General features: G+C 38.4%; 2 protein-coding genes, 1 long non-coding RNA gene and 1 pseudogene across 3 annotated transcripts; 3 read left to right on the forward strand and 1 right to left on the reverse strand.

Annotated features, from left to right (window-relative positions):
• Positions 1–230: 230 nt before the first annotated feature.
• LOC115693253 (putative hydrolase C777.06c) lies at positions 231–8,105 on the forward strand. Its single transcript, XM_030620228.2, has 10 exons — positions 231–558; positions 1,552–1,687; positions 3,433–3,560; positions 4,524–4,671; positions 4,758–4,863; positions 5,748–5,806; positions 7,048–7,083; positions 7,188–7,297; positions 7,601–7,669; positions 7,830–8,105. The coding sequence occupies exons 1-9, from the start codon at positions 317–319 to the stop codon at positions 7,656–7,658; spliced, it is 1,023 nt and encodes a 340-aa protein (XP_030476088.2). The 5' UTR covers positions 231–316; the 3' UTR covers positions 7,659–7,669; positions 7,830–8,105.
• On the reverse strand, positions 7,862–8,406 carry LOC130140393 (uncharacterized). Its single transcript, XR_008818408.1, has 2 exons — positions 8,257–8,406; positions 7,862–8,222 (listed from the first exon to the last, which is right to left on the reverse strand). It is a non-coding gene; the product is annotated as an uncharacterized LOC130140393 (long non-coding RNA).
• Positions 8,407–12,966: 4,560 nt separating this feature from the next.
• Positions 12,967–26,119, forward strand: LOC115693250 (B3 domain-containing transcription factor VRN1-like; annotated as a pseudogene).
• Positions 13,413–16,672, forward strand: LOC115693257 (B3 domain-containing transcription factor VRN1-like). The gene is made up of 6 exons (XM_056319486.1): positions 13,413–13,431; positions 13,805–14,204; positions 14,550–14,650; positions 15,062–15,305; positions 15,828–16,000; positions 16,118–16,672. Exons 2-6 carry the CDS (start codon positions 13,919–13,921, stop codon positions 16,385–16,387), a joined length of 1,074 nt encoding a protein of 357 aa, XP_056175461.1. The 5' UTR covers positions 13,413–13,431; positions 13,805–13,918; the 3' UTR covers positions 16,388–16,672.
• Positions 26,120–26,346: the final 227 nt, after the last annotated feature.

Consider the following 26,346-nt stretch of genomic DNA (forward strand, 5'->3'; position numbering starts at 1 on the left):
ACTATTTTCCGGCAGCATCATCAACATCTCCAAACCTCGGTCCTTCTTTTGCCGAACACGGACAAGAAAAAAATTGCGAGAAAAAGAAAAAGGAGAAAAAAAAGTAAAAAGGAAGAGCGTTCGTCCATCTCGGGGCCCCGACCACTCCGAGGCCGCCACGTGTCCGGCCGCGAAACCCCCGCCCAAAAAAAAACCGTTAACGTATATATAAATACACGCGCTTCGCGCGTGACGGATCTTGAGTCGCGCTCCTCCGGCGGAGCCACCGTTCTCTTCACGCCATCGCCGAGCTCTCTCTGTGATTCCTTTGGGATCGATGGAGGTCGGAGGCGCGGGGATCGGCCCGAGCCGCGCCTCGAACGGGCCGGCGGCGGCGGCTGGCGGGGGCGGGGGCGGGGGCGGCGGGGGCGGCGGCGGCGGATCGGCCTTGATCTTTCTGGGGACGGGGTGCTCGAGCGCCGTCCCCAATGCGAGGTGCCTGATCCAGCCGTCGGACCCGCCGTGCCGCGTCTGCTCCCAGTCGCTCCTGCTCCCGCCGGATGCTAACCCTAATTACCGGTACGGGGTTCGTTCCGCCCGTGTCGCTTCTGCCGATTCGATTGCTCCCTATTGCTGGGTTCGCGGTGATGCGTTGTGTTTTTTCGGACCGAGATCGGTGAATGTGGTTTGTTGTGGCGTTTGATTCGGTCTTTGATTGGAATAGATTCTTGAAATATTCGAGGAGTCGCTGGGATTTTTTTTTTTTTTTTTTTTGGTTCCCCCGTTCGTTGTTTGTCCCGTGCGTTGATTTTGGAATGTTTAGAGCGGTGTTGTGTGTGGATGTCCTGTTGCAAGTATGAGTATGGACGTGTTGTGTTGATGGTGCATTGGGTATTTTGAGAAAACATATCAATATGGCCCCATTTAGATGAGTTTGAGCAGGTTAAAACTGGCAGTGCCTTTATCTGTTAAGGGAGAAGGTGTGGTAAAGTGGTCGTTGAGTGCAACTTGGACCATATGCCTCATTTGGTATTTGGTGACTTTGTTGGAGGCTTATTATCTTCTACTGGTTAGTTGGACCATCGTTTGGACTGGAACGACGCCTATTTTGTATTCATGGTAGTCACATGGATATATGGCAGATTATCTTGTTTTGCTGTTATCCACCACATTTAAGTGGTCTTTTTCAACATATTGTGGCTGACTTGTCAAGATGGATCATAGACCCATTTCTTAAATGATGGGCTAGGTTGCACAGCATTGCCATTATCTCATTTCCACTACTGTTGAGCTGGTCAAAACTGAAGAGTTTTTTGTTTGGCTTCGCTATCTAAAGTAGATAAACTAACCTTGTGAGTTGCATCAATCTTCACTGCATCAGTTTCTCAGGAAAATTGGGAAAAGCCCTGCTATTAGTTTAAGACAATTGCTTGTCGCCTGTTCACTTGTTAGGTTGCTTATAATTTACTCCGGCCTCTGAGGCAGATCATGGTGAAATTTCGATGTTGAGTTCTAACGATCTCTCATACCTTGAAAATGAAGATTTGATAGTTTTCATCCTGTCAATTGCAGGTGCAATACTTCTCTTCTTATTGATTACTGCCCGAATAATACTAAGCATAGCTATATATTGATTGACGTTGGGAAGACATTCAGGGAGCAAGTAGTTCGGTGGTTTACATTATATAAGATTCCTTGTGTCGATTCAGTGAGTTATCCCCATGTACTTCTTTTGTATATATGATTGATTTATATTTACTAATTATTTGCTCTTTTCAATTCCAGTTGTTTGACATGTGACTGATCTTGATGGATTTCTTCACATCAAGTTTCCAGTTTGTTAATTGTATTCGTTGATTCTATATGAATGTTCTTAAAAAGGCGCGTGGACTGTTGAATGATCATTTTGCACACAAGATCATCCATGAGTACTATATGACATGGAAATATTTGTGCCAGTAGTATTATGTCCACATACATCACCCGATGGGAAGGGTGATCTTCTAGGCTGTCATTGTGTGTATGCAAATCTCTCTACAGATTGAACAAACGATGCCACTAGTTTATTGATAATTCTGCAATTCACAGATGAAGATGATTCTAACCAACAACAAATGCAAAACTTTTTCATTTGACTTGCTGATTGGTTCATCCGAGTAAATCACTGTCTAAAGGAGATATTTTCAATGGCCTCATACGAAATTGGGCTCAAGAAATTATATAAACAATGTGATCAAATATGTTATAACCCATAGATGCCAGGAGTAACATGAGTAGTATACTTAGAGAACTATATTTGCTGCTGTAGAAGGAATAAGTTTAAGCCCCCTCACCCCCACACACACCTTCCTTCTTCCATCTTGTTGCATTAGAACATATTGCTGTTTACTCTCATGCAGATCATAAGCTAGGACACAGGAAGTACTTTCCATTTTATTATAAACACTCAGGGCCCAGCTAGTTTTATGCTGGTGTGGGTCATGTTTGTTAAATTATTAAATGTTTTGAAGTATTTAACTTCTTTTTCCCTGACATTGGAGACTTGTCAAGGTTATCACTTTTTTTTCTATTCTGGAGGACGTATTCCTGAGGGCCAAGTGGATAGAATGGCTGCTTTAGTCTCAAACCTCCTTGGACTATAACTTCTACTAACTCTAGGATTTGACTATAGGATTAAAATCGCACATGGGACTTTCATCTTGCACAATCTGTGTTTTTTTTTTTTTTTTTTTTTTTTTTTTTCAATTGGAAGCTTCAGTTCAAAGTTCTATAAAAGAGAACAATGTTGGCCTAACTGGTGTTGTGTCAAATGTAGAAAAATCTGACTACCGGCAGTATCAAATTCCATTATGGGGAAAATAGAGCCATGTATTTGAAACATCATCATACCTCTCGCAATTTTATGTTCTTGCGGAGCGATTCCAGAGCTTTCACTGCTATTTTAACGGATTTAAAATTGCAAACGGCAACACGTATCTTATGGTGTATCTTTGGTGGACTTTGCTTTTAATTCATGTTAGATCATTTCTGCTATCGGCCTTCTCTAACGTTCTGGCTATAGCTAGGAGAGAATTTGAATATTCCTAACAATGTTCTACTAGGTCATGCTTAAATGGTTGATCACTTCTTTTATATCTTTTATTTTCCATTTTAAAAGCTAAACTGTCTTAACAGAAAATATCAATATTATTCTCTTGGAGCATTAGTCAGCTGTGGCTGGTTCTATCTTCAAAAAACTATTCCTACAGAGAATGCTCAAATCACATGGTAGTAGGCTGTGCTGATTAGTGCAGCATATTCAATAGTACCTATTTCATAATATATACCATTCTGACACTCTTTTAGGATTTTCATTTTCTTGTTTATCTGTTTATCACCGTCAAGTCAAATGCTTTGCAATAGAAGCAATCTCTAAGTGCTAGAGCCTAAAACTAGTATTTGTGCAAACTGCAGATAATCTTGACTCATGAACACGCTGATGCAGTTCTTGGTCTGGATGATGTTCGTGCCATACAACCTTTTAGTCCCACGAATGACATTGATCCAACTCCTATATACTTGAGTCAGCATACAATGGACAGGTACACTTCTAGACTCACGAGAGTTAATTCTTGCAACTATTTTATACTCTCTCTGGGCCTTGTTTCAAAAAATATTAGGCTCCTACCATAGCGGATGAATTTCTTTAACCATAGGTTGTATGATTTAAGGAAGAATATATTTTATTGAGCACCGTTCAAAGAAAAACAAAAACAGTGGGCACAATGTTCTCATCTCTGCTGCAATCATTTCTGTCTTATATACTACTTTTATTGTGCCTGAATTTATTTCAGTAGAAGCTCCCTTGTTTTGTGTTTCTTATGCTTGACTTTGTGAGGTCAAAGAAAAGTCCGTCAATTATTGTGGCATCAACAGGATTAGTACTTTGTAAAGTACCCTGTTTTTTGAATCACTGCCCGTGACCTTGCATGCTTTTCATTGAGCAGACAGACTAGCATCAGTTAAATGTAAGAATTTATTTTGCATAAGTATCGAGATGCTCATCTATTTCAGTTTTTGTTTTCTTGTCTTGAAAGTATCTTTCTGTTCTCAAGTATCCTTTCAGTTTGATCACTGTGTGCATGACCCCAATATCATTACTCCTGCATGAGGTCTTTGTTGCTGAGCCACAAGACCTCAGGTTTTATATGTTCAAGCTGCCGAGTATTTTCATTCTTCTGGTAATACAGATGACGAGTGGCCTACAAGAACTGAGCTCTCATGTCTTGTTTTCTCTTAATGTTCATTCTAGCAACATAAGTTGTTTTTTCTGATTTGTTTGTTAACTTAGAAATGGTGGATCACACACGAGCACTACAAAAGGCTAGTTTTATCTCACTTTTCTCTTTGTGGAGATTTTTTCTTGTTTTCTTTTTTGGGTCTGGGGGTGGGGGCTTGCAAAGGGTGTTGTAATCATAGCGAGGATTTACACAGGACATGTCATGTTGAGGTTTTTAATATGATAAGTGGTACTTAAATGATCCTGTTTATGTTCTTTGAGACAGCATTGCAGAGAAATTCCCATACTTGGTTCGGAAGAAATTTAAGGAAGGTCAGGAGGTGAGACGAGTTGCACAGCTTGAGTGGAAGGTTATTGAGGAAAATTGTGAGAAATCATTTGTTGCTTCAGGCCTGCAATTTTTTCCCCTACCGGTGATTTGCCAACATCTTTTATATAGCTCTTTTATCTACAATTTTTTTTCAGAATAGGTTTTTCATTTTCAGTCTTGTGGATGTAGGTGATGCATGGAGAAGACTATGTATGCCTTGGATTTCTTTTTGGAGAAAAATATAAGGTAGCTTACATATCTGATGTATCTCGCTTCCTCCCAAGCACAGAGCAAGGTGAGTGTAAGAACATGAATCTGCAATTCAAATCTTTTTGTAAGGCACAATTAACTATGTCATATGGCATACATACTGAAGTTGTGAGGTTTAGTAAGCAGCAAAAAACAATTTGACTTGGGTTTTTAAGTGTAGTGCATAGTTGAAACTTCAGCTTTCCCAAAAACGGTTTGCATGATTTCTATCAAACAATGGTATCCGTTGTAGAGATGACGGATAATTGACGTAAGTGGTAGTTCAGTTTTATACTCAGGTTTCTATCAGATTAATAATGTATTGTTCGTTCAAGCTTATTATTCTTTTCCTCCAATATGAGTTATTCCATCAATAAGCAGGTTGCTTATTAGGTACTTAATTACTTGAAGCTATGGTATTTGCTTAATACATGTTCACAGGAAAATTATTAGGGAAAAGGATGCAAAATCAATATTTTTTTTTATAATGTGGACATGGTCTCATATGATGGTTCTACTTACAAGCTCCTGCTTAGTTGTATTACATGCCTGAACACCATATGTTACTTGAGATATGTGGTCTTGTGCAGCAGACTGGTTGTTCATGAAAATTTTATAACTACAGCCCTCAATCATAAAATCAAAGATGGAAGACAAAGGGAATTAGTCATTCAATCCTAATGTCATAAATAAACACTTTTTTATTTCTGAAGATCCTACTTTCACTGAACCGAAGGATGACAACAGATAATGAAAGTATATGGAGAAAGAAACACAAACACATAGACAATAGAAAAGCACTGCGAGCACGTAGTTACACATGCTGATAGACAGATAGAGACGTTGATAAATATATTCCTATCTACACCTCACGAAGACACAACATTAGATTTCTTGGATTAAAGACTAAACAACTTGATTGTTTTGCAGTTATTTCCAAAAAAGGGGTTTGGCAGCTGGATCTTCTTATCTTGGACACTCTGTACAAGGTCATAAATTTTTTGGCTATCCTGATGGCATCTTTTTGATTGAAGGCTGCCAATAAAACTTTGCTTTCATTTAAAGTTTCGATGAATTTTTGTGGCAATTACAGTTTATAGAATTATGAATAAGTCTTTTGATGTTTTACTTCATTTACATGTGGCTTTATGATTCATACATTTAAGTTGCACTTATGGTGTAGAGCATGCTTGATTTGGCTGGTAGTTGCTAGACTTTTCTTATGATTGTTTGCTTCTTTAGATATTATGTAAAAAGAACCATGAGAATATCGATCCAAGGACGTGGTACTGAATAAGATACGTCCAAACATATTTTATTTTATCACAGTAAGTGGTTGATTGAAATATGTGCTGAAGTCTATCACTCTTTGGTTTCGTTTCATGGAGCTCGTTACAACATCAGTAACTATTCCAGACTCTTCGTGGTTAATGTACAAGTGTATAGAATACCAGTCGTGAAGAATTTTGAGTTCAAAGTAGATAATCTTTTCTTGTTTGAGAGGGATAGTAAAAGAAGATTGTTGTAGATAACTGAGTGTGGCTGTCTTTCTGTTCGGAAAATGAGATAAATATGAGGGAATGTGTTCCCTTTCCATTATAACGCCCTTATGCACCAAGCATATCCAAAAGATCAATAATTTATGTGCTACAAAGACTTGATCTTGAAGAGTAGTGATTGTGGGTAGGTCTACATAGTCATTCTTGCAAATGTTAGCAGGTTTTGAAGTCCAAGTGCCTATAATCATGATATTTCCCAGCTGATTCCCTTACCTATTAGGGTCGATTTTATTTTAGCGTCACATCTTAGAGAGTACAACTATTAGTTGGTTTCCTTACTTGTTAGAAGTTATTACAGCAGATGCTATGTTGAACCGTCACTTTTCTGATAGCAGATTTACTTGTTTGGCTGTTTTCATATTAAATCATGGAATACTGTCTTTAGAATAAGGTCCCCTTTAAGCAATATGATTTGTGCTGTCCCCTATTTATGGTAATTATTTAGGCTGGTGGCCAGTTTGTGAGTATTTTGTAAGGTATAAATCTATAGATTTGTATTTTGACTTATGGGCTACACAGAAATTTGGGGACTCTTTCTTCATGTTACCATTACACGTATCTGCCCATACCCTCTTTTCTGTGCTAGCAGTATTGGTTTGTTATAGCATATCATATTGTTAATTTCGTGGCAGCATTATTATCCTGTGCTCAAAAGCTTACTTCTTTTGCAGGAAGGATCTCATAATGTTCACTTTTGCTTGCCTCAGGTTTAACACTGTACTTAAGATACTAATTACTATTACTGATTTGAGCCCGAAGGAGCAATCTCCTGAGGATGCATCTGAGAAACTTGAGATTTTTTTTTACACAGAGTCTTGAAGCCATCAAGAGGATATGTCCAAAGCAAGCTCTACTAATTGGAATGACTCATGAGTTTGACCACGACAAGGACAATGAATCTCTTATTGAGTGGTCAAGAAGGTAACCTACTCATCAAGACTTTCTCAGCGGCTTTTTACATCTGGTTGACAACAAATCATGTTTTGTCTATCAAAAGTGCCCGTCTTTTTTTTTATCAACTAAAAGTGTCAATTTGTACGCCTTAAAAAACTATGTTTCCAAGGCAAGGATTTGTCGATATAGTTTTTGCATACTTTTCCTCTTTATGTATGTATGGGAACAAGTGGTATCCATAGTTCTGCCACCCTCCTCTCCCTTTCTTCTAATTATGAAATTAGGGATCAAGAACAAGGCTGATCTTTACTTCTAAATTGTTTGAATCAGAGAAGGAATCAATGTGCAACTGGCACGCGATGGCTTGAGGGTTCCCATAGATCTGTGATGATTGGCAAGGTTAGATTGAACCCAATTATCGATTTATAGCTTTAATCTTGGATCATAACATTTTGATTTATTGCTCTAGTCTTAGATCAGAACATCTCTCTCTCTCTCTCTCTCTGCATGCTCACCGATGGAGATAACTGATGTATTGCTACATATGTTCTCGATGCAGATCGGACATTGAGTTGTCAGATTAGGAGTATATATGGTTCCACAACCCACAACCCATGTTGGGTCAACGGGATGACGCCCACGCTCAAGCAGTTACGTGATTTATTGTCCTGGCCCAGTTTCAAATTGATTTGGAAGGTGCTTCACGTAGCGAAGGGCACCCTGCTGACTAACGATCACTATATCATTACCATGTTGCATTGCTAATGCTCTGAGATAAAGGAGTCTGACGCCTTAGCATAGTGCGGTTTGTACGTGTTCTGTAACATTGATTGAATCCCCGAAAGGAAAAGTAGAAGAGTAAACATTAAAGGGGAAAGTTTATAAGCGTAAAATAGTTTTTTTACATTCAGTACTTGCCCGAAGCAAGGTCTCTCTCTCTCTCTCTCTCTCTCTCTCTCTCTCTCTCTCTCTCTCTCTCTCTAAACCTTGCAGAAGCCTTTTGGCTCTAAATGTAACTCTTCGTTTATCTTAAGGATTGTTTGCCTTAATTTCACCATTAAAAATTCACTGAGAAAGGGGCAAAAACACTTGCTATAAATTTCCATGCTTTGACGTGAGACTTGATCAATGGGCAGGCAGTGAGGGCTCGAGCCAAGCAAGCCAAACTTTGCTGGTAACGACTGCGAGGTCGGCCGAAGCCAAACATCCAAACGTGTTCCCAGTCCAAATCTCCCATGTTATGGGTGGCTGATCGACCGTTAGATCCATGATTGACCCACGCGCTTCCTTGATTACATTCATGCTCACAGCTCACAGCAGCACCCGTCCTCACACAAGACCACTTCCTAAAAGAACTAGACTAGAAAAGGCTTAATTTGAGGCCTTGCTAAAACGATCCCACTTCGCCACATTTAGACACTTCTGTTGTCATGATTGCTGATCAAAAGAGACATTTTTCGTGGAAACAAAATTCTCTTGGCACAAAAGAAGATACTACACTACCATTACATTTGTTTCCCTGCCGGTTGATTCTGTTAATTATAGCTCGAAGTTCTTGTTTGTTAGTACGCTTGAAGTGTTCGTGAAGGCTCGGAGAAGGAGAGGGATGAACGGAGGGTGCGTGAAGGCAGCCTGCCCGACACCTGAACATAGCAGGACGTCAAGCGGGTGCACCAGGCCACGGAGTGGCCAGGCTGACGGCCAGGTATGGGTGCCTAGACCAAGTTGGCCAACCAAGCTGGTCGGGCACCCGACCGGCGTCTAATAGCTGAACGTGTTTCCAGCGCAACAAGCAGGTTGCCTAGGCCAATTTTCACAGGCGCCCGGCTCCGACGCAGCCTTGATCCAGACATGTTTTGAACCCTATTTCGAAGCCTATTTTGTATCTGGAACTTGTGAAAACCAAGAGTTTTTTTTAGAGTCGTCACCCGAAAGAGTTGAGAATCAAAGAAAAATTCTTTTTTGTGATCAATTCTTGCGGGTTTAGGTCTTATCTAGGATTGGGAAATGCTTGAGTGTTGAGTATTCCAGCGATTGTAATCTTGTTTTTGCCAATTATAGTAAAACCATCTCGTCAATCTCTCGCCATACAACAGGCACACCACCGAACCGCGTAAATTCCTTTTGTTAGGTTTACTTTTCAGTTATTCATTCTTGGTCGTGACAAAGTGGCATCTACGAAGATTGAGTTGGAGAAACTCACACTGCATCAACAGTTTCGGCTGGTGGCGCATTAAGATGCAGGCGCTGCTTGAGATACAGGACTTGGATTTAGTATTATTCTGCTGAATTCAAGGGACGACGTCTTGGTTGAAGTGGTGAATGAGAGGTGTGTAACTGCAGTTTGAGCAAAATTTAATGTTTGATGAACATGCGGACGTTCACATTGGAAAATGTTTATTTACGCCGCACGACTACATCATCCGACGGCCACGCAAGTTGGATTTGGTGTCAAAGGGACTTGATTAAAAAAAATTTGTGAAAGTAGAACTTAGATTAGAAAAATTTAAAGTACATGAACTTGATTAGAGAAACGTGAAAGTATAATGGAGAAACGTAGAATTTTTCGAAATAATATAGGACTAAATTTGATTGCGTATAACTTTTTTTCATTTGATGTCCGATCAATATGATTCTCAACCTAAACAAAAAAGCTAGCGACCTGAACATTCCAAAAATGCAGATTTCCAAAAGAGTGTCGGGATCGTGGGTTTTCGTAAATTGAGCCGAACGTATCGAGGTGAAAAGTCACGATACCTCCCTCAAGAAAACTCCCATCGAAGCGATTTTCAAGGCATTGGAAAACTTACGACCAAATCAACGTGATGTCATTACTTAATCTATTAAAATCACAAGTTTTTCCAGCTTCATCAAGATCAAATGACTATGATTGAAAGTCACGATATCCAGTAATTCAACTTCTCAATTTGAGCAAATGGGCACCGTTGGAAAGATCTTATGAGAGACCAAAATTGTACATCGTAGTCTTTATCGAGGTTGCACTTGTCGACCAAAATTTGTTGGAATGTCTATAAATAATTGTGTGTCTACAGTGTCAGCGACCACCATGAATGTCCCTCCAGCCTTTGGTGGCCCATACCTAGGGTGGCCTCCGACAGCGATATTGGACTTTCAGGCCAGCGGCGCCGCCGTACACATACGCAAAGAGAAAGAAAATTTGCATGAGAAAAAAACGAGGATTTCGAAAACTATGTGGGATGGAGAGAATGAGAAATTTTCAAAAATTATCTCCAAATTTTTCATTTCTCTCCCTTTGGCTAATTTGTCCAATCGAGCAATGAAGATTCCAATCATTAGTGTAGAGAGGATCTTGTAAAACAACATTTATTTTGGTTTTCACAAAAAACAGAAACATAGAAGAGGAAAGCTAAAAGGTGAAGCAGTGATGAAAATGATGATGTCTCTGTTCCTTTTTGTTCCTTTTCTATTTCATTCTTTTTTTCTTTCTACCAAAGGAATTTCAATCCCAAATCACAATGCTCGAGGGAGCATTGGATGCTCTTATGTCAAAAGTATTGGAGGTGGGGAAAGTTGATCTTATGGTAAAAAAGGTAAGTTGTCTTATTTGAAAGGGTTAATATAATGATAAATTTCAAATTGATACATTTGTGACAAATTTATCTTCTGTTAATTTGCGTTAAATCGAATTAATACCACGAAAAGTTACAAACTCATACACCTGTGATAAACGGAGGGTAAAACTCTAAACCGATAACCGATTTGACAATAAAATTTAACGAAAACTAACAGAGAGTAAATTTATCACAGGTTGTACAAGTTTGGGGTAAATTTGTTACAAGTGTAATAGTTTTTGGTTTTTGATAATTTAACCCTATTTGGGAAGAATCATTATGAGATATGATGCCAATTATTTTATTTTGAGAGTTAAGAACACGCCATTGTCTAGAAATTTTAATGAAAAAATGTTTGTGGGCACTTATTTAAAGGCCTAATTAAAAAAAACAACAACTTTACCTTAAGTGACAATTTTGGTCCGAACTTTTTTTTATCTTATAAAAAATCACAAACTTTAACTTAAATCTCAAATCTTGCTTGAACAATTTGAAAATTTCATATCACAAGGGCCAAATTTGGGACACGAGTAAAAGTTAGTGCTTTTTAACGAGACAAAAAAAATTCCGGGCCAGAATTGTCACTCAATGTAAAGTTGTAGTTTTTTTTCTAATTAACCTCTTATTTAAAGGATTTAATAATCAAATTAAGCGATTTTCACTTTTTAAAAATTAATTTTTTTCGAAAGTGAGAATATTCATTGGTGCATTGTATGCTATATGTAGATTTTGAAACCTTGCCTCTTCACTCACGCGTCACCACCCCCATCCCCTTGCCTACTGGGCTGAGCGTCCAGTGACTAACTACTCGTTAACATGATCCACATATAGATTAATGTACTCACACCCTTGCGTGTTGTTTGATTCATGTTATTGTTTAATATTAGTAAGTTTAACAACGGAAATGATGCTAGAGCAGAGTTGGAATAGTAATAAAATAACAAATATTCTCATTTGATTTGCTTGATAATATAGTTTACTTTTTAATGAATTAGTATATAAGGGGAAATTACCAAAAAAAATTATGAAGTTTTGTGATAGTACACGTTTGCTTTCAAACTTTCAATCATTACATAATATTGCCCCGAACTTTCATTAACACTCAATTTTTTTCGTTTGTATGTGTAATGCACATGGCTTTTAAAGGGTCAAAGTATATTTTCATATCACTTCGTGGAATTCTCTCTATTACCTTACTTAAGACAAAAATATACAATATGAGAGAAAACTTAATTAACGGAAACAATAAATTAACTAAAATGCTAACAAACCAAACATTAAGAATAAAAGTAACTTTTTTTTTTTACATTTCGATGATAATAACGATGCATCCCAACTAAATATTTTTTTTTCGTTTGTATGTGAGACAATGCCCTAGCGGTTGTTCCTGTTTGGTTGTAATTTAAAAATTAAAAAATAAAATTATGAAATAAAAAATAATGAATTATAAAATTATGAATTAATGAATTATTCAATATAAATTGTAATCAAAATGTAAATTGTAGGGTGATCGATGACTTTTAGGCTGAACCCTGTCTCGGATGTAGATGAATTGCTATATTTTCATCTCACTTCGTGTAGGAATTCTCTCTATTACCTTACTTAAGACAAAAATATACAATATGAGAGAAAACTTAATTAACGGAAACAATAAATTAACTAAAATGCTAACAAAACCAAACATTAAGAATAAAAGTAACTTTTTTTTTACACATTTCGACGATAATAACGATGCCATCCCAACAACCACGGTCCTTTTAAACGGCTAACTAATGAAGGATATATGAAAAATAAAAAATCAAACTTACCCGTATTATTATTGTTATTGTTGTTGTTATTTTTTAATGGTCATTACATTTTTTCTTATTATCTTGTATTTATCGCTCGAAACAAATTTGTCTTACCTTATTTTGAGGCAAAAGAGTGATTTGACTAAAAAGTGAGAAAAGAATTATAATTTTTGCCCTTGGAAATAATAAGGTTTCGTTAGTTTTTCCCAAACACTAGTTGATAAAATCTAGGAGATAGATAGACACGTGGCTCCGTACAGAAAAGGAAAGGCACCAAACCAGCAGAAGCCATTGTCCGAACCTGACGGTAAAAGACGAAAACGCACGAAAACGCACGCGTTCTTGCACCTGCCAGCCATTGTTTCTCTTTCTTCTTCGTCTTCTTCTCCGCTTCTTCAGCTGTCAGTCAGTCAATCAGTCAGTCACAGTCACCAGAGATCGGTCATGGCTCGCCGTCGCCATCAGCGCGGTCATCGCCGCCGGAGGGAAGGCGAAGGTGCCGGGGGGCGGGGTGAGAAAACTCCTGACACCCCACCGATCGGCAGCCCTCATTTCTTCAAGATCGTGCTCTCTCGCACGCTCGACTCCGGAAAGCTTGTGAGTTCGTCCCCACTTCACAGTTCGTTCCATACCCATCAATTGTCTTCAAGCTGGTCCGTCAAGGACGTCTCTGGCTTGCTATGAACTGTTAAATTCTAGCAAAAAGGGAAAGATAAAAATCGAAATAAAACTGAAAACCTGAAGGCCAAGTTTATTCGGGTTATTTTTGCGAAACGAGGTCATGGATATCTCTGAAAGGTTATTGAGTCTGGTCTTTCAAATTGGTATAATAAGTTATGCGGCGGATTTTTTGTTAGGAGTTGAACATGACCCGCTTGTTCGGAAACCCGTTTATAATTTATCGTGTTATTTAGTATAGTAATTTGGCGATTTTATTTTAGCATAGCTAGCATTCCTCAACATTATTATTGTGAAAGATGAACGTTGATTGGACAATTGAATTCCGCAGTTGTATAGTGACAGCATTGTCTGTGGAAATTGATCATTCATCTGCAGGGTGAAATGTCAAGTCTCCTGGTTTTTCTTTTTTTGGTATCTTTGAATTTAGCTATAATTAAGGGCAATGGATTTACCATAAACTTTCATCACAGGGAATTCCAAAAAGCTTCTTAAGAAGATATGGAAAGGATCTCTCAGGTGTGGTGCTTCTCAAGGTTGCAGGTGGTTCCACCTGGCCTGTGAAACTAGAAAAGAATGACAATGGCATGGTTTGGTTGTGCAAAGGGTGGCGAAAATTCATGGAGCATTATTCGATCGATCATGGTCACCTCATAGTCTTCAAGTATGAAGGGGACTCCATTTTCCGTGTGATAATATTCGATAAGAGTGCTTCGGAGATTGATTATCCCTTGAGCATCGAAACTGATTTATCGAGTCCCAAGGGCGAATTCCTCTCGCAGAAAGAGCAAAATATCGTGGAAATTGAAGATTCAGAGGGTTTCGTGCCTTGTTCGTGGCCAAGTTCAAACAGCTCGTCACGAGAACTTGGAGGTGTGACTTGTGTTCCTTCTCGGCATAACTCTCTTACCTCAGTTCTTGTCATGTTCAATTTCTTCATAACTTAATAACAAATAAGCTATTTTTATATGTTGATTAATAAAGTCTGTGGAATCTTAGTTAATTATTTACTTCTAATTTGAAGGTGATTATGAAATTACCACATCAAATCATGTTTATCTTGAAATTATAGATTACATTATTTTTCCCATCGATGCGAATGTCGTAGTCAATTAATTGATAAAAACTAGTGCAGTTCTCATTTCTCAAATGCAGACGAAATCAAACAGTTTCAATGTAGAGTAAGTCATCTTGAGCTGGTTTTTCATGGTTCTGCAGTTCCAAGGCGTGTCACTGCTCTTGAATTAGCCAGCGAATTCAAATCCGACCATCCCTCTTTCATAGTGGCGATGCGGCCTACTTATGTTCAGAGATTTTTGGTAAGATCCCGAGCTCTTTTCCAGTGGCATACGTCGAATTCAAACATGATCACTGTTTGTATTTTGTCATATATTCTAGTGTTTGCCCAGTCGAATTAGTTTGTGTAGGAAACCAGATGGCATGTTATTTTCCTTGTAGTGTTCATGGTACGAGTCAAATTCAGATACGAATCCTATCTATAACTTGTCTCCAAATTGATGGCTACAGCTTTTGTCCAGGAGCATATATTTTGGCATTTAGACGCGAAATTGCAGGTTGAGTGGTTATGATTGATGACTTCCGTTAGCAAGTAAAAACAATTGATTAAAACTCCTGAAACTAGAAAATTTTATCATAAATTCACATATCTCTTATCCTTATTCTATCACCTTTGTTAATCATATATTGGTTATTCAAACACCTACTGGCAGAGCATCCCTCAAGAATTCTTCAGGAAACATATTCAAAAGGACAAGCAAATCGCGACTCTTAGGTACTCAGACAGATCTTGGCAGGTGAAGCTGAGGTGCTATGAACACAGAAATATAGCATGTCTCGCTACTGGTTGGCCCTCATTCGTAAGAGAAACTGGTCTCTGTGTAAGAGATGTCTGCGTGTTCGAGCTCATTGATAGGGATGACATTGTCTTGAGAGTCTCCATTTTCAGCCGTGATGGTAAGGGCCTGATCCATGTTGATTGAGATGAACACTTGAAGTTTCACTGTACACCGTCTAAATCACCTAGGAACTCAGTATTCCAAATTATGACTCCTTTGTTCAGTTCGGCAGTGATGAATCCATTAAAAGTGCACTCTTTTCCTGTTTTTTTCCTAAGTTATGAGCCTTCCAAGATGATGAAGAATTCTTCTGTATGAATTCAAATGCACACTCACTGATGGCGCCACATTCACATCTAAATTTGCAGGTGTCAGTCACTTGTTGCTTTATAAGTTGTGTTTCTGCTGATGTACTTTCTATTCTTAATCTGTTTTCCAATCCTGAAAACCTTTTAAGAAGATTTTTGTTTTGATGAGATAATGATTAGGGAGGTGCAAAATCTACTTGGTTACATCTTCTAGGAAGAGCATGAAAACAATCGTGCATATTGATTTGCCATCCATGTTAAAACCTTTTTCATGGTCAATTCGTGAAAAGTTCCTACTGGTGCTTACGAGAATTCTCCTCTTTGTATTGCAGGTCAGATCCAAATCGAACAGTCTCGATGCCAAGAGACCTCTCTGGAGTCAGCTTCCCACACTTCTCCATGTCTGAGCCCTGTCACTGCTCATGAAAAAGCTTCCGAATTTGAATCAGAGTATCCGTTTTGCAATGTCGTGATATCACCAAGTCATATAAATAGACAAAATTTCGTAAGCCAGAGCTTTAACTTATCTACATCTTCTATGCTTCGCTCTTGAATTTGCATGCTTATATTATGCTCGTTTCTTATCATACATTTGTTCATCATCAAACTACTATGTGAGCAGACCATTCCATGGCCGTTCGTGAAGACATACATTCGAAAAAAACATCAAATGGTGAATCTTGTTTATTTGGGCCGATCATTTGAGGTGCAGCTCCGGGTCTATCAGCGCTTCAACATTGCATCCTTGGGGATCGGTTGGTCCGCGTTAGCAAGAGCAGCTTGCCTGCGCATAGGAGATATCTGCGTGTTCGAGCTCATCAATAGGGACAATATCGTGTTCAGAGTCTCCATCTTCAGTAGTGAAGATAAAGAAGTGACTTGCATCGAGTGAGATCAACAACGGGAAGTGTCGCACTTTAGGCTGTTTCCGATGCCGAGAGGAACTCGAGAAACAAATTAGCTAACACCAGTTCATGCTTCCTTTATCTATACTGTGATTTAATCAATGAGGAAGTTCACTTCTGCTTGCTCGCATAAATACTATTGTTTCCTGGTAACTGCAAATCAGATGAAAGTAAATCTACTTGAATCAGAACGTTCATGAGATCAGTCATTGATGGGGCTGGAAGAAAAACAGGGGAAGAAGAATGAAAAGAAGAAAAGGCAGCTTGTGTGATGCTTTGCAGCTCGTGATAGTGAGTGAGTTTATTCTTATATTTGTATATTAGTCTTGCTAGTGTTGGTGAAGTTTTTGGTAGAAAGAGGGATGCCTAGCATTTCGGTGCTGTCACTTTCATGTGATAATGGTGCAAGGAGAACCATTCACTTCATTTTGCACGGGATGGGCAACCAGAAAAAACTCCGCTTACTTTCTTTCCTTTTTCTTTTAATACAAGGAACAATATATTACAAACTCATTTCCCCCTTGAGATGGGAAAAGTTACCCGATTTCAAGGGGAAAACGAGCGGCAGAGATGGAGCTGTCACGTAATCATTTCTCGAGAAATGAATATCGCTTAAAACTTAGAGGGATAATTCTACGGGACAATAATAAAGGCCAGCGATGTTAGGGCGGTGGAGATGTGAATGTTTCGTCACATGAGCGGGCATACGAGAAAAGATGTGCAAGAAAAAGTCAGTATCACTTCAATTGAGGATAAGATGAGAGAAGTCCATTTGAGATGGTTTGGTGATATGAAACGAAGGCATTCGAATGCTCCGACGATGAGAAAATGTCGTCAGCAAGAGATGAAAACATTTGGTGAGAAGGGACAGAGGAAAATGCAGAAGAAAGTGGAAGAAGACGATAAACAAATTTATGAAACATATAGACATGTTTTGTAGATAGAAACAGATTTGGAATGGGATAAAATTCGGAATGGAATGGAACCGAATGGAATGAAATTATAAAAGGAAATGGCATTGATATTCCTTTGTTTGGTCCCAACAATGGAATTGAACCAACAATTTATCATTTTTTTGGAGCGAGATTTTATGTAATTTTTTCGGCTGGGAAAAATTTAATAAATTGCTAAGTTTAATTTGGATAAAAAAACAAAACTTGGCAAAAAAAAATAATGATAAGAGGTGACGTTTTATGCCCATGACAAAGGAGCTTTTTTGAACATTTTAGAGAAGGATGATGATACAAGGAAAATAATTGCTTACCAATACTTTGACTTTTGAAATCATGTAGTAGTGTTTTCTAGAGTTACAATCTGATAAAGAGTCGAGAGTGACTAACTGACTACATGCGGTATGATGAATGTTGCCAACCCACTTTAGCCAAATAACAATGGATTTTTTATTTTTTATTTTTATCATCGTTGTTGTCGATAAGTAATGAGTTGGATCGGTAGGATGAAAGCAATTTGATCCAGCAGGATATACGATAAAATGAAACATCCAATACAGTGACAAAACAAGTGTTTTTGCCAAAATTGTATTGTCGACGAAAAGTCTTTCGCCGAAATTCGTTTTTCGGTTTTTTATTAAAAGGAGACGGATTACATGACAATTCCAGACGGGAGTTGTATCGATGGAACACAAGAACCCAATATAGTTTAACGGAATTTAATCAATGATGAAGCCCAATGACATAAAAAGCTTTGTCGGAATTTAATCAATGATAAAGTGCAATGATAAAGAAACAACGTCGGAATTTAATCGACGGCAAAGATTTGAAAACTACCATTAAAGTACGGGAATTGAAAGATATTTAAATTGCAAAAAAGTAAAGATAAAGATAAATTTGCGAGAACGTTGAGTTCTTTGATGAATTGACTAAGACTTTACAAAGAGTATGATGTGGCTAATTATAGCCTACAATCAACCATTACATATGACGGTTACAACTTTGGAATTCAAATAAACAAATAACTTTCTAATGGCGGTTACAAGAAGTTATGTGATCCACTAATTCTTATTGTCTAGAACACTTATCTACAATAAGTTATAAATTCCCTCAATTAGCGTCAACAAAACAAAACTACCCAGTAGTTATGTCTTTGTATTGATTGCCCACTGTTGATGACTCTATCAATTAACTTCTTGAGTCTTAATAAAGGCTCTCGTCAATAATTGATTTTGTCAATGACTTCTTTAGCAAGTTGTCGATTCACTTCAACTTATCGATTGTTTTGCTCATTGTTGACCAAATTATGCTCTTATCGACTAAGTCTGATACTTATCGATAATAACCAAAATGTTGGTAACCAAACTCTGCTCTATTGACTAAATTTATCACTTGTCGATAATAATCCAAAGTTTGTCATTTTTGGTGTAAACATATGCCCCTTTTAAAGAATCGAATGATACATCGATCATTTGATTATTTTAAATTAGATAATTATGAGTCATCATGTGCCTCCTTGTCATCTGCAAATTCGATTTTTCCTTACCAAATCTTATCTTGGTGAGATTCATCATCTGACAAGTTTTTCCACGTAAGCCACATTCTGTGTGAAGTTTTCATGTGGCCCTCTATTTCCGTCCTTAAGTACTTACTCATACTTAGACACCCATAAATCAATAAAAAATTGGCTTTCAAATTTTTCTCTAAGATTAAATTTCAATACATTGAAAGCCAAATTTGCAAATTCTTTATCAGAGAGTGAAGTGAGGCATCTATTTCTAACCTTCTTGAATCAAGCAACACACTATTTGATCGACTCGTTTATTGTATTGATAGAGTGTAGTCAAATCAGCAATTGATACCTCAAGTATTGTTCTATAAAATTGAGAATAAAATTGTCTCTCCATCTGTGCCCAATTACACACCGAATTTGGTGGTAAAATAGTGTATCGGATAAAAGCAGTTTTCAGTAAAGACAAAGGAAATAACTAAGTCTTAAAAACTCATTTGTCCCTGCTTTTCTACACTGCGTTATAAATCGACCAATGTGTTCAATAATCAATTGTTCATCTTCGCTAATAAAATGGCAAATTTAGGAATTTCAAAGCCTCTTGGAAAAGGCTGATTATCGACCCATCCAGGATATGGTCTCCTTAAATAGGTATGATAACACATTTGTCTATTCCCAATCGTTGTCGAGCTTCTTCAACAAACCTAGATAGGTTCAATTATAAATTTGGTTGGCCAATTTGTGCCCTAGGCGATAACGCTGGTCTTGCCAAATCATCAACGTTAATCGGCATGTTAGACCTAATAGGATATTCAAATTGAGTAGAACTAGCCTTATAAATTTAACATTTGGCAATGATTGGCTTGTTGACCAGTTTAATTTGCTAGATCCTTGTCACCAATTTGGTTAATTTGACCAACATCAGCTTGCTTACTCTCATCATTGTGACCTAGATTAGAATATTCAGGCCTTGGCATACTTCTTACAAGGGGGTTGACTACTCTAACCAACATTATAAGCATCAATAAATGAAGGAGGAGTAGGAACGTGCTCTATTACCACTAGATTGGATAGTGGTGGTTGATTGGACAATCCTAACCTCAAAAACATATCATTCATGGCATTAATGATGATCGGCTCAATTACGTCTGACATGTGACTCATAATGTATTTGGCTATACCATTTCGTTGCTCTTCAAACAATCTCTTCATGGTGGCAAACGTATGAGGATTTGATGCAACTTCTCTTGATGGTTCTTCAATGAGACGTCTGGGAAGGCATGCCCCCTCGCATTGCCCTACTTCTGCCGCTCAGTTTTTATTTTTATTTTTTGGTCAAACAAAATTTTATCGAATCTGAAAGTACTTCAAATACCAAAGCCCACGTCAGAGACATCAAAACAAAGTAAATCCCAAAGAGATTGGGGGGTTGAGATACCCAATTTGAGGGTAGATTTTTTTGTCTATGGGTCTTACAAAGCCAGTCCGCTACACTATTGGATTCTCTTTTGCAATGGGCTAAAGAAATGTTCTTGAACCGGCCCATGGCCCTGCGAGCTTCCACGATAAGAGCATGTGCTTCCCAATTACCTTGATCTGAGCTGTTAACCACGTGAACTAAAGACAGACAGTCAGATTCAAGTACAATATCTTCTTCCTTCTTTGCTTCGAGGAGAGAGAGGGCAGCGAGCAAGCCTAGGGTTTCAGCTTGAATCGCGGATGACGCTGGTACCGTTCTCGCTACTCTATCCACCAGAGCTCCCATTGCATCGCTGCCGCTCAGTTAATGGTAGAAGATTTGGAGTGTACAGCCGTGTCACTACAATTGGGATCGTTACTCGCGGCGATGTCAGACTCTAGATGATTCTTTGTTCTTGGCATTAAGAAATTTTGCGAATGATAATGATACATTTACTCATTTACATTAGGGAAATAGGTTTGGAGCAATCGGCATGTGCTTATGATTCCAATTTTATTTCTAGAATAAATTTTGTTCTAGAAATAAGTTTAACGAGAAATGAGAAGTTAAAATTTTTGCTTTTCTATTTCTAGAACGAGAAATGAGAAGTTAAAATTCTTTAAGTAATCGCTAGATCCTCTCTACTAGGCGATCAACCACTCATGCGCCCATCTCCCAGCCTGCTTGCCGTGGCGGACCCTGCTTGGCCACCACTTTGCCTAACGCGTGCGTAGCGTCCCCGAGCCTATAGTCTCCAGCTTCTGCCATCTCTGCCCAGGCTCGGCCTCACCTCTCTGCGTAGCCACTTGCATTCCTTGTTCTTGGCATTAAATATCCTCACGGTCCGCCTCCGCACTCGCCGCCCTCCTCCCATCGCGCCGCCTCCGGCCGCCATCCTCCGCATTGCCGCATCACTCATCCGCCGCCGCCTCCCACGCCATCCACCACCCGCCATTTGCCATAGCCGCCCCCGTCACAGCCGTCCCCCTGCCCGGTCCACTCTCCGGCCACCGAAGATGGAGAAATTTTGTGCCGTTATCAAACAAATTTCTGTTTTGGAATAGAAATTTTGTGTTGTTATCAAACGTGTTTTTTTGCTCGAAACTTCTCCGAAGAAATTAATTTCTGAAATAGAATGGTTGTCATTGCACCTAAATATCCTCAAATCGAACTACAAGTTGTCCCATTGGGCATGCCAAAAGATGTGCGTCGACAACGAAATACCTTTCACCGAAATTCCGTTCTTTGATTTTTACTAGGAGGAGATGGGTTTTATGGCGATTATGGACATGAGTTGTATCAATGGAACATAAGGAAAAAGTATGCTTCAATGGGATTCAGTCAACGATACAGTCCAACGACATGAAAAGCTTTGCTGGAATTTAATCAATGATAAAAATACAATTTCAAAATTTAATCGATCACGAAGATCTGAAAACTACCTCTAAAGTACAACAATTGAAAGATATTTAAATTGCGGAAAAGTAAAGATAAAGATATATTTGCGAAAACATTAAGTTCTTTGATTAATTGATCGGGGCTTTACAAAGAGTATAATGTAGTTATTTATAGCCCACAATCGACGGTTACATATAGTGGTTATAACTTTGGAATTCAAATAAACAAATAAATTCCTAATTGCGATTACAAAAAGTTGTGTTATCTACTAAATCCTATTATCTAGAGCACTTATTTGGAAGAAGTTGTAGCAAATTAGCGGCAACAAAACATAACTTCCCAGCAATTACGTCCATGTATCGATTGCCCGTTGTCGATGAATTTGTTGATCAACTTCTCAAGTCTTGATGCAAGCTCTCGTCAATTACTAATGTTGTCAATGACTTGCATAGCGAGTTGTCGATTCCATTCAAGGTGTCAATTATTCTATTTATTGTTGACCAAACTTTACTCTTATCGATTAAGTCTAATACTTGTGGATAATAATAAAAAGTCGGTGCTTATCAATTAAACATCACTTATCAATAATAACTAAAAGTAGGTGTTTTTTTGTGTAAACAATAAGAACAGTAAATTGATTGATGATCAGAACTGTCACTTAAAGCAGGAGCATGGAGCGAAGCCACATGTAATGCCCATTCCTGATTTCACCGTTCATCGAGCCGCTCAACTCCGTCCTTTCTTTCAATCCTTCTTATGTGACATTTCTTCCATTATTTACACAAACTATCTCATAAAAGATCGTGCGCATAAACCCACTGAAAGATTTGCTTCAATCAAGAGCGAAGGCCAAACAGTCATTTTGCAGGCTCATGCGGAAACCCAAAACCACCACCATCCTCTTCTTCTTCCTCTTCTTCTTCTTCTTCTTCGAGCATTCAGTGTCGCTACTACATGGCTTGCTGTCGTGGCCGCCGCCAGAGAGAAGACGAACGTGCCCAGCAGCAGGAGGCTTTAAATTCAAGTGGTCCTCGCTTCTTCAAGATCATACTCTCTGACACACTTGAATCTGGAAAGCTCGTGAGTTCACGCAGTAGCTCCACAACATTCTCCATTTCGCCTCCACCATCTCATGCCATTGTTTCATTTAACATTGCATGCATGGCTTTACTTCTCGAAATCGCACACTCATTCTGTACATGCAAGAACATTTCCTTGGTTTTGGGACGAGAAACAGCTAGTAATCCTGCTTTGAGAGTACCATACGCATAAGATGTCTTCTGACTATATCATGGAATGGTTTAAGCTTGTGGTCCATGTGAACTGGACCCAATATGTCGCAAGATTTGACCCACATCATTTGAAAATCAGATGAGAGTGAGTTCATTTGTAAAACGGAGTCATGAAGTGATTTTATTACATTTTCAATTATCTTCTTGAATTTCACAGCTCATGCTGTTCATCAAGGTCGTCTCTGGTTTGCAACAAACTGTTTAAATCTAGCAAAAAGGACAAAAATAAAATAAAATTAAAAACCTTAAGGGCAAAAATTTGAGTCTGGTCTTCCAAATGGGTCTAATAAGTTGTGCAGCGGATTCTTATTAGAAGTTGAATATGACCCGCATGTTTGGAAATGCATTTATTATTTATCACGCTATTTAGTATACTGATTTAGCAAATTAGTCCTAGCATACCTATCATTTCTCAACATTATTATTGTGAAAATGAACATTTATTAATATAGAATTAATATTGGCACTTGTACAAGGAAAGATTTCCTATATTTTCCGTCCTGTTTTTCTTTTGGCGTCTTGAGTTTAGCTGTAAATAAGTGCAAAGGATGTACCATGATTTTTCATCACAGGGAATTCCAAAAAGCTTCTTAAGAAGATATGCAAAAGATCTCTCAGGTGTGGTGCTTCTCAAGGTTCCAGGTGGTTCAACCTGGCCAGTGAAACTAGAAAACACTGACAATGACAAGGTTTGGTTGTCGAAAGGCTTGCAAAAATTCATGGAGCATTATTCAATTGGTCATAATCACCTCTTAGTCTTCAAATATGAAGGGGACTCCATTTTCCATGTGATAATATTCGATAAGAGTGCTTCGGAGATTGATTATCCCTCGAGCATCCAAACTGATGTATCGAGCCCGAAGGGCGAATCTCTCTCGCGAAAAGAGGAAAATGTCATGGAAATCGAAGATTCAGAGGGGTCCATGCTTTGTTCTTGGCCAAGTTCAAACGACTCGTCACGAGAATTTGGAGGTGCAACTTGTGGTTCTACATCATGTTCCTTCTCGGCATGACTCTCATTCCTCGATCAGTTATTTTCTAGTTCACTTCCTTCAAAGCATCTTAATAAACTATATTTATATGTTGATTGATGAAGTGTGTGGAAAATGTTGTTAATAAATTGCTTCCAATTTGAAGATGATGAAGAATTTACTACATCAAGTTCTCATTTCTTGAGTGCAGACAAAATCAAACAATTTGGAAGCAGAGTAAGTCATCTTGAGCTGGTTTTCTGTGGTTCTACAGGTCCAAGGCCTCTCACCAGTCTTGAATTAGCTAGCCAATTCAAATCGGTCCATCCCTTTTTCAAAGTGGTTATGCGGCCTACTTATGTTCAGAAACGTTTGGTAGGGTCTGGAGCTCTATTTGTTGGTGTCAATGTCGAATTCAAGCATGGTCGTTGTTTGTATTTTGTTTTATCTTCTAGTTTTCACCAAATTCATTTGGTTTGTGTAGGAACATGGTATTTTGCTTGAAGTGTTCTTGGGATAAGTCAAATTCAAATATGAATCCTATCCATATCTTGTCTGAAAATTGATGGCTTTGGTTTTTGTCCATGAGCATATATACTTCAACATTTAGATGGGAAATTGCAGGTTAAGTGGTTATGATTAATAACTTCCATTGCAAGTAAAAAAAATTGATTAAAACTCCTGAAATAAGCAAATTTTATCATAAATCTACATTTCGTGCATGTTTCTCTGGTGAGTGTATCCTTATTCTATCACCTTTCTTAATCTTATTTTGGTTGTTCAAACACCTACTGGGCAGAGTGTTCCTCGTGAGTTCTTTAGGAAATATGTCCAAAAGAACAAGCAGATTGCAACTCTTAGGTACTCAAACAGATCATGGCAGGTGAAGCTGAAGAGCTATGAGCATAGAGATATGGCATTTCTCACTACCGGTTGGTCCTCATTCGCAAGAGAAACTGGCCTTTATGTAGGAGATGTCTGTGTGTTCGAGCTCATTGATACGGACGACATAGTGTTCAGAGTCTCCATTTTCAGCAGTGTTGGTAAGGACCTAATTTATGTTGTTCGAGATGAACAATGGAAGTGTCACTTGACGCCATCTAGATTTCCTAGGAATTCAGTATTCCTAATTATGACTCCTTTGTTCAGTTCATCAGTGGTGAATCCATAAAAAGTGCGTTTTTTCTGTTTTTTTCCCTAGATATGAGCTTTCCAAGATGATAAATTCTTCTGTATGATTTGTGAGGTTCATAGTAATTCAGATGCACACTTGCTGATGGCGCCACATTCAAATCTAAAATTTTTAGGTGTCGGTCACTTGTTGCTTTATAAGTCTTGTTTCTGCTGATATGCTTTCTATTTTTAATCTTTTTTCAAATCCTAATAAACCTTTTAAGAAGTTTTTTCTTTGTCGATTGATGAGATGATGATATGGGAGCTGCCAAATCTACTCGGTTATATCTTCTGAGAAGAGCATGAAAACGATCATGCATATTGATTTGCAATCCATGTCAAATAATTTCATGGTCAATTCATGAAGAGTTCATACTGGTGCTTGTGAGAGTTCTCCTCTTTGTAATGCAGGTCGGATCCAAATCGAACAGTCTCAATGCCGAGAAAGCTCTTCAGAGCCAGCTTTCCACAGTTCTCCAAGTCTGAGCCCTGTCACTGCTCATGAAAAAGCTAAAAATTTGAATCGGAGCATCCGTTTTTCAATAATGTGATATTGCCAAATCATATTAACAGAAAATTGATGAGCCAGATCTTAAATTATCTACATCTTCTCTGCTTCTCTCATGAATTTGCATGCTTATATTATGGTCGTTGCTTCTCATATATTGGTTGGTCATCAAATTACTATGTGAGCAGAACATTCCCTGGGAGTTCATAAAGACGTACATTTGGGAAGACCAGCTAACGGTGACTCTTGTTTATTCGGACCGATCATGGGAGGTGAAGCTCCGGGTCTATTAGCGCTTCCATGTTGCTTCCTTGACAGTCGGCTGGTCCGCGTTCACGAGAGAAGCTTGCCTGTGCAAAGGAGATGTCTGCGTGTTTGAGCTCGTCGATAGGGACGATATTCTGTTCAGAGTCTCCATTTTCAGAAGTGCAGATAAAGAAGTGATTTGTATCGATTGAGATCAACAACGGAAGTGTCACACTGTAGGCTGTTTTTGGTGCCGAGAGGAACTCAAGAAACAAATTTAACTAACACTAGTCCATGCCTTCTTTATCTATACTGTGATTAATCAATGAAGAGCTCACTTGTGCTTGCTCACATAAATCTTCTTGTTTCCTGGTGATTGCAAATCAGAGAATGTAAATCTACTTGAATTAGAATGTTCCTGAACATAGTTATTGATGGG

This window comes from Syzygium oleosum, unplaced genomic scaffold (genome assembly GCF_021117445.2).
Source record: "Syzygium oleosum isolate NSW1041296 unplaced genomic scaffold, Sole_v2.1 Sole_v2.18, whole genome shotgun sequence".
In the NCBI taxonomy this organism is placed as follows: Eukaryota; Viridiplantae; Streptophyta; class Magnoliopsida; order Myrtales; family Myrtaceae; genus Syzygium; species Syzygium oleosum.